The following is an 8,749-nucleotide window of genomic DNA, read 5'->3' on the forward strand; positions in this document are numbered from 1 at the left end:
AAAAGCAGGCGGTGTCATCCGAGGCTTCATTATTCCTGTCATTGGTAAATGTGTTTACATGGCGAGTTCCTAGCCCACGCCAAGTGCACAACCCGTTGCTGGAATACATTATAAATAGTAATTCTAAGTAAAAAATTATTACTAAATTAGACCAGGTTTTTCCTCCAAATCAAAATTTACTGTCAGAAATAAAAACCAAAAATGTATAATCTATTTAATTTTGTTATACTTAACTTTATCCTTATTTCATTAAAGCTTTATTGAAAGTAGCAAATCAGTATTTGATGGAATTCTTTTTATTGTAGGGTCCATAAAATATTTTAGTTAAAATTCCGTATCAATTTTCGACCGCGAAGAACTTCCTGAAGAACTGAGTGCATGCACACGGTAAAATGTCGCAAAAAAAGCCCGCCGCTGATGACCCTGAACAGGGTGAGCCCACCTATAACATCTCATTGGGCGAGGAGTATATGCTAAATGAGATTGAAAAGAATTTCATATTAGCTGCTGAACGTGGTGACATACAGGGTGTGAAGAAGTAAGCAACCAATCTCAAATAATCAAATTTAATAAACACCGTGTGACAAAAACAAAAATATTTGAAAACACATGAAGCTATCAATTAACTCACGAAACTATGTAGTAAAAATGCGTTTTTAGTTTTTATTTCTGAAGTTAAGATTTTTTATTTAATGATTTTGTAATTTTAATTGTATGATTTAAAAAAAAAAATATTTTAAAAATTCAGTGCAATGTAGAATAATGGGTACCAAATGACAAAGAATTAATAATAAAATAAAAGTGGTTCACGACGACGAATAGGTATTCAAAATGCTTTTTTAATTAATTTTATTTTTTGAAACCAATTAAGCTAGAAGGACGAAATTCAAGCATAAGGTCGAGTGTATATTAGCCCTTAACACATACAGTTGCTATCAGCTAATTAAGCCATTAAAAAATCGCGTTGATTTTTTATAATTTTTCCATACAAAGTATATTCGACAATTTTATTTGTATGCGTAATACGGTCTGATAAAAAAATTATTAAAAATTATTGCGCTATAAAACTGAATACAAGTTTGAAAATTTTGATTATGAAAAAATAATAAGCATTAAATATATAAAGGAAGAAAAATAGCCAAAACTTATCGAAATGTTGCTGACTTAATTAGTTGATCGCAAGTGTATGTAAGTTTTTCAAAAAAAAGTATTGCAAAATTTTGAAGCATATTCAAGGATGAAATTTTAATTCCACAGAATTTTCTGTTTAATTTTATACCCATACTTTTTTCTAAATTGCACTGATTTTTTCAATAATATTTTGAACCAATCATATTATTAAAATTTCAAAGTCCTTTAAAAAATCCTGACGTATTTGGTCCATGGTTTCGCGTATATATTGATGTTTTGCGTGTGTAAAATTTACTGTCGCATGGGCGGTTATACTATTTAATTTATACTACTAATATGCTGCTGCAATTCTCGTCTTTCCAGAATTATCGAAGACAACAAGGATCAACCGGATAAATTTAATTTAAATTGTGTCGATCCGCTCAATCGGTCTGCACTCATTTCCGCCATTGAGAATGAAAATTTCGATTTAATCGTTGTGCTGCTGGAGTGTGGCATCGAAGTGGGCGATGCGCTGTTGCATGCCATATCGGAAGAGTATGTTGAAGCGGTGGAAGAATTACTGCAATGGGAAGAGACGCATCACAAAGAGGGGCAACCCTATGTAAGTATGTGCGGAAGTTTGCTTGGCACCTATATACATGCATACATACATATGTATGTTCGTATGTATGTGCACACTCAAATAGATGCATACGCGTGCATCAACTAAAGCACATTTTTTGTGTGTTTGTATGTATGTATTTACATAATGCTAATTTGATTTTTAATTTGGCACATTCCAGAGCTGGGAAGCTGTTGACCGTTCTAAGTCGACATTTACACCGGATATCACGCCACTAATATTGGCAGCGCATCGCAACAATTACGAAATACTCAAAATCCTATTGGATCGTGGTGCTACGTTGCCCATGCCGCATGACGTAAAGTAAGTGTACCTATTTATGTTTGCACGCACGTATGTACGTATGTCGTATATGCATGAATGGGTAGGGTACATTATCATTGCAACTCTGGTACCTGCAATCCGCTGTAAATCAACAGCTCTCCCCAATTATTGTGTTATTTCGTAGTTGCGTTGTAACAATTTGCGACTATTTTGCTCTGCACTAATATTGACCTATTTGGACGTAACACTTTTTTAAACAATCACTTTGGTACGCTCACAAACACACGTACCACGCTCATACATATGCACTTGCAAATCAACAACTGTATCAAAATGTCCACTGATTGTATCTGTTAGGTTTTGTCACCTACCTTATTGTTGCTATTGTTGAGCCTGGTAGTTCTTATAGCCAAAATTTCTCGGTTTCGGCACGTTTCCTTATTTGTGCTGTCCCTGCACTCAAGCACTACAGGCCACGCCACGCCCGCATGCGCATGTTTACGTGATTTTCTAACAAGTTTGCATTGTTTTTGCAATGTTGTCGATGTTATTATCGTCAGCTGCTTGGTGTTGCATGCCGCATAACATGATGTTGAAATAATTTGAATTTATGTGGCCTACCACAGTTTTATGATGGAGTGGGTTTTATTAGCATTGAGTATTTCATATCGCAATATACATATGTGTGTACTTACACACATATGTACATATAACCAATTTCGAGTTTCTAGTAGTGAAAGTGAGCAGTCGTATGCATAGACTATGAAATATCCCTGCAGGGAAATGACAAAGCAGTTCATAAGCTGCTAAACGGTAGATAAGGTGGTAGAAACCGACTATTTCATTTACTGTTATGAGCTGTTTTGAAGGGCTTGCAACCACTTTCGATTATGCGATTAGCAACGTTTGTATTCGAATTATCACATCCGAAACCAATCGAAATTCTGTGATGGATTTCTTTACAAAGTTTTCTCACTAAAACATCTATTTTCCTCCGCCTGAATTGGCAGTAGTATGAAGGAGATCTGTTCAGAGTTTCCTACGTAAGTGTATGTAGGCTTAGAAAAATATGGTTGGATTTTTAAAACCACAAAAAATTCATTTACCCTCACACACACCTTGCCCACACTTCAATGGAAATAAGCAGCTTAGAACTATTGTTTTGCGGCTGGATAGAGACAGCGTTACCTTTATGTTTACGAGCTCACCAGGTATACCTGCGATCGATCTGCTATAGATAAAAGCACAACTGAACAGCTACTTTCTTAAATCCGCATTAACGGATCTTTCGAATGGCATGCCAGCGCATAAACCAGTTAGCCATTGAGACTCTTGTGGTAGCCCAAGCAAACTAAAAAATTTATTCCTTTAACTGGTGATGCTTAGGCAAACTACCCTGCAACTGGTATGACATTACTAATACGTCTCCAGAAAAGTGCTGGTACGTTGGTATTTGTAGGAAATCAAAAATATGTAAATAAAATTTGCTAGTACTTAGTTACAAAACTATTAAAAGATTTTCTTGCCGGGATGGCGTGCATATACCAGTAGCACGAGCATCATTAGTATGTTTGGACTGATGCTGTGTGTGTTTTGGATTTGTTGAAGAATTGGTAGAAATTTGAGGAGGATAGCAAATTGTATCATTTAGTTTTTAAGTTGGTTGCAAAGCTCAACAATTATTTCTAATATTATGTGTTCGTTTAAAATTTTGACCCACATTTTTTAGAAGGCGCTCCAGAAGGAAAGTGAGCTAGTTATGTTTATAATAAACTCCGGTTGCTAATCAACTACAACTAAACTTTCATTCTATTAGCTTACAAAAATGAAGACTTGAATGCTTTAGGAATGCCACCGACTTTTTCGACTCTGCAACTGCAAAAAACGCTTTTTAAATTAATCTTGTAATGCCTAACCCTCGAAAGGTTAGGCCAGCTTGGGAGAAGGTCCGCTGAAAGTTTTGGTACGACAGTCTTAGAAATCGCCGTCAAAATCAAGAACTTGGAGTTCTAAATTAATTTAGTGAAAGGATAAATACTTACATACGAGGGCAATTTAAAAAGTCAGTGACTTTTTGAATAGAAGGTATCTTTATTTTTCACCAAAAAAAACATTTTATTTCTCAGAAAAACACTTTTTTAGCTATATTCCAGTGTGTTTCCAATTTTTTAATTCTTTCCGAATAAAAGGGTTTTCAAAGATCCTCAAAATAAACGTTTGTTTCAGTGATGACCTCTTCATGCGATCCATGCTTTCTGTTTGGAAACAGAGAATAGTCGCTGGCTGAATCTAGTGTATGGGGTAGTAGTTCGTAGCCTAATTGATGGATGTTTTCTACGTTGACTACACAAGCGTGCACCCGTGCATTGTTGAATCTAAAGCTCTGAATTATATTCACCAGTGATTGTTTTCTCTTTTTTTTTTAAGATACTCGTTGCTAATAATATCGCGTGCATCCCAAAATCCTGTGGACATGACCTTATTGGCGTACCTACCCAGTTCGGCATTCTTTGGTGCACTTCTTCATTTTTGCTTTTTCTCTGGCGCATTGTGGTGCATCCATGTTTCGTCACACGTCACGAAAAGGTGCAAAGACTCGTTCGGATTGCGGCTGAACTCCGCCAGACATTCCTTTGAAGTGGCCATACGGTTGAGTTAATGGTCATGTGTGAGTAAACGCGGCACCCTTTAGGCAGCGCTACACACTAAAATTCTCCGATTGTGCATAGATTTTATCGTCGATTTCTGGCGCGACGACCTTTTTGGGCGACCTTAACGTTCAGAGTCACTTGTGCTGGTACGGCCAGAACGAAACTCATTAAACCATCGAAATTGATGTTGCGGAATCCCCATAGTATTCATAAAGTCCCTCCTTGGTTTCGGTAAAGGTTTTCTTACGCAGAAGATATTGCTAGTCAGCACGAGATCTTCACTTTGGCTGTCAATGTCTACTAACGATGACAGTTGGCGGGAGCAGCATTCATTTAAACCAGTACAATGGGCTTAGTTCCAAAAAAAATCATTTAAACTTACTCCGCGCGAAATTAAAAAACTTCACTGACCTTTCAAATTACCCTCGTACTATATGGAGGCGAACGCCCTGCCGTAGAAAGAGGTCAGTTACCTAGATTAGCTCGAGACTATCTAGTAAATAAATTAGTTGTAACAGGAATGGGAACAATATGATATAGAAAATGTTTTGTATCCCTCGAATAAAGATTTACCTCTGGTAGGCCAATTCTGGCGGTACCGTAGTATTCTAATAATAATTGGTTCGACTGTAGATGAACTTTGCTGTGTTAGTCCAACCAGCGCCGGATAATAACTCTTCGTCTTTAAGGCAAAGATAAGATTTTGTCTGGGTGAGCAATTTGATGTTGGCTGCATTCAAAAGATGTTCATATGTATGAGGTCTTTTACCGCACCCCAGTGCTTACTGAGTTTTGTGTTTATCTTCTCGGTAATTGTAAGCCACGAATAAGATCATCTGAGTCCGGTCCCACAAAAACAAACGAATAATCTTCGCTCGTTAGTTCCACGGTGGCCTCGTCTCGTTAGATACCTCAGTGATCCATGTACCTCGCTGTTAAGAGTTGATAAACTTCATGGACACCAGCCTCTCTGAAAATATATATACGTATATACATATAAACGCGCCTTTCAAACCATTCTGAAGCAGTCGAGATTACCGAGAGCTCGGTATGAAAGACTGTAGACCATCTACCCATCGAAAAAGCAGATTTTGTGCTAGGTTCATAAATCCTTGCATCTTTTCTATCCTCCAACATTGAACCGGGTGTGCTGCTATGTGTATATCTCAGATCAAGTTACAGCGATCTGACCCCTAGGCCTGCAATTTTCTGACAAACCAGAATGTCTGAGAATAAGGACTAGCTTTGAAGTTTATTGAAATGTAGTTTGACAGTATTTTACTGCGTTATTGACAGTATTGTGCGTTAACAAAAAACTCACACGATGGTACTTTCTCATATCTCTTCTGAATTGTGGTCGTTAAAAACCCGCTGAAACAGATCTCGTGACACTTTTGATGAAGGTTAGATTTCAGTATAACCTTATAACCTGATCCAAACATACTTTAACTTCGAAATGAAATGGTCTTAAAGTGGACTCGGCGTAAACCCTAGTAAAACAGACCCTCTACTAGTGAATATAAAATCCTGCATGCGATGTTTACATCAATTAAAAATGTTTGCTCTCTGATTTTGCTTTTTACAATATTTGAGCAGTCCAATTAGGAAAAATGTGACAATTATTCGTACAAAATATGCAACGTACATCATAATTTTGACAGCGGTATAAAATTCATACGTTTTGATTAAAACTTATATATCTTATATATACTTATATATCATTTTATGTATAAAAGGACTTCAAACATAGTTCTTGTTTTCGAGGACCTATATTAAAAAATGCACATTAAATTTTAACCGGACAGTAGTACACCACATTTGACCAGTGTGCAAAAAAGGAAGAAGAGGGCTATAGTCCTCATCCTATTTTGTTTTTCACCTTAACAAATTTGGAAATGTAATAAAATCATAACCAACTCTACGCTTTGTTTTTCTTTTCCTCTTCACAGATGCGGTTGCGATGAATGTGTCAGCTCACAAGAAACCGATTCACTGCGACATTCACAATCGCGTATCAACGCTTACCGTGCACTTTCCGCCAGCTCCTTAATAGCGCTTAGCTCGCGCGATCCCGTCTTGACGGCCTTTGAACTCTCGTGGGAATTAAAGCGCCTACAAGCGATGGAATCTGAATTTAGAGCGGAATATACGGTAAGATATGGAATGAACTCGCAAGGGCGGAAAGCAAATATATTACTACATACATAGATACTAAATAGAATAAGGGCAACAGAAATAGGAGAAAGGCAAATCAAAACCAAAGTAAAACTGCAAAGTGAAGTGCTAAAAAACAACAGCAACGCCACAATAAGATTACCACTAATGCGCATTTAGGTTGACGAAAGAGCTTTATTGTGACCATTTAGTGATTTGTTTAGGCATTTTTTTAGACGACTGCATACTCTGACACGCACGGTATAATATGCTGATAGTGGTACATGCACACATATACATACTCTTTGGATGTATAAACAAAGAATTTTTTGTCTTTACTTGCTTTACGTTATTTGCTGCTTTCCAACGCATAGGAAATGCGTGTGGGTGTGCAAGAATTTGTCTCATCTCTATTGGATCACGCGCGCACTTCAACCGAACTGGAGGTAATGCTGAACTTCAATCACGAGCCCACAACTGATATTTGGATGCCGGGACAGCGGCAAACTTTGGAGCGTCTCAAATTGGCCATACGCTACAAGCAGAAAGCGGTAAGTGCACACTAAGGCAATGCATACTGAATTAGGCATATAAATTAAATTTTCGCATCTTCTTCTCTTCTGTTACTGCCTACAACGTTTTCCTCATTGCTCTTTATTCAGTTTGTGGCGCATCCGAATGTGCAACAACTGCTGGCGGCCATTTGGTATGAGGGACTGCCCGGTTTTAGGCGCAAACAAGCCTCACAGCAGATCATAGAAGTGGTGAAGCTCGGCTGCATGTTTCCCATTAACAGTATGAACTATTTGCTAGCGCCAGACTCTGATGCGGGCAAATTCATGAGAAAGCCATTTGTGAAATTCATATCACACTCCTGCTCGTATATGTTCTTTTTGAGTAAGTTATATAAGTAGAAATGTTAAACAGAATATTAAACAGAAATTGGAAATTTGTACTTTTTTTGTAGTGCTTTTGGGCGCGGCTTCATTGCGTGTGGTTGATCTTGCCTTCGAGCTTTTGGGATTCCCTTGGATGTTAGCCATGCTGGAAGATTGGCGAAAGCATGAGCGTGGTTCGCTGCCGGGTCCCATTGAGTTGGGTATTATCACCTATATTGCCAGTAAGCGAACACTAGTTACATCCATGTTGAATGAGTAATTAGATCTGAATTTTATTTTATTTATTTTTTTTTTTTTTTGGGTTAAGGTCTTATCTTCGGTGAACTGAAATCTCTTTATTCCGATGGCTTATTCGAGTATATTATGGATCTTTGGAATATTGTCGACTTCATATCAAATATGTTTTATGTCACGTGGATATTGTGTAGAGCGACGGCGTGGATTATAGTGCACGTTAGTGAAATATTTGCTTTTTGATTTTATTTTCTAAGTATACACTAGGCGATAAATGAAAGTCAGTAATATAGTATTCACAATTATTTCCATGAAAAAAAAAAATTGTATTAATTATTAATGAAAACATAGTTCATTCTCTAATATTAATCATATATATTATAGTTTCACGCTCTATATAAAGTTCACAGAAATTCAAAAAATTATATCAACATTTTCAACTTTTTATTTAGAATTTCTAGAAAATTTTCATTTCAATTTTAGTCTTATGAAGTGCAAGTTTCAACCGGCTACCATCAGCAGGATAGTAGTAGGTTGAATAAGGAAGAGCTTCCCTGCTGAAGTCTAGAAAAAAAGTCTGATGAGGAGATGTGATGATCTCCGAAAGAGCTGCTACAACTTCTACCGGTTTGGCTCTGTTACTTTTTCCATTTTTCATAACAAACAAATAGTGATTTTTTTTGGGTTTTTTTCCTTGCTTGTTGTAACGGGTGATTTTTTAAGAGCTTGATAACTTTTTTTTTTAAAAAAACGCATAAAATTTGCAAAATCTCATCGGTTCTTTATTTGAA

The 8,749-nt window shown here is 36.9% G+C and overlaps 1 protein-coding gene across 1 annotated transcript in view; it reads left to right on the plus strand.

The window, feature by feature from the left end:
- The first annotated feature begins 305 nt into the window (after window positions 1-305).
- LOC118738240 (transient receptor potential protein-like) overlaps window positions 306-8,749 on the plus strand; it is a 14,825-nt gene continuing 6,381 nt past the window's right edge. The window contains exons 1-8 of the mRNA XM_036469166.1: window positions 306-538; window positions 1,495-1,735; window positions 1,917-2,059; window positions 6,621-6,822; window positions 7,200-7,376; window positions 7,488-7,722; window positions 7,793-7,945; window positions 8,032-8,177. Coding sequence (XP_036325059.1) covers window positions 393-538; window positions 1,495-1,735; window positions 1,917-2,059; window positions 6,621-6,822; window positions 7,200-7,376; window positions 7,488-7,722; window positions 7,793-7,945; window positions 8,032-8,177 — 1,443 coding nt within the window. The 5' untranslated portion in view covers window positions 306-392. The remainder of the gene's footprint in view (window positions 539-1,494; window positions 1,736-1,916; window positions 2,060-6,620; window positions 6,823-7,199; window positions 7,377-7,487; window positions 7,723-7,792; window positions 7,946-8,031; window positions 8,178-8,749) is intronic.

This window comes from Rhagoletis pomonella, unplaced genomic scaffold (genome assembly GCF_013731165.1).
Source record: "Rhagoletis pomonella isolate Grant_MI unplaced genomic scaffold, Rhpom_1.0 Rhpom_scaffold_00004, whole genome shotgun sequence".
NCBI lineage: Eukaryota > Metazoa > Arthropoda > Insecta > Diptera > Tephritidae > Rhagoletis > Rhagoletis pomonella.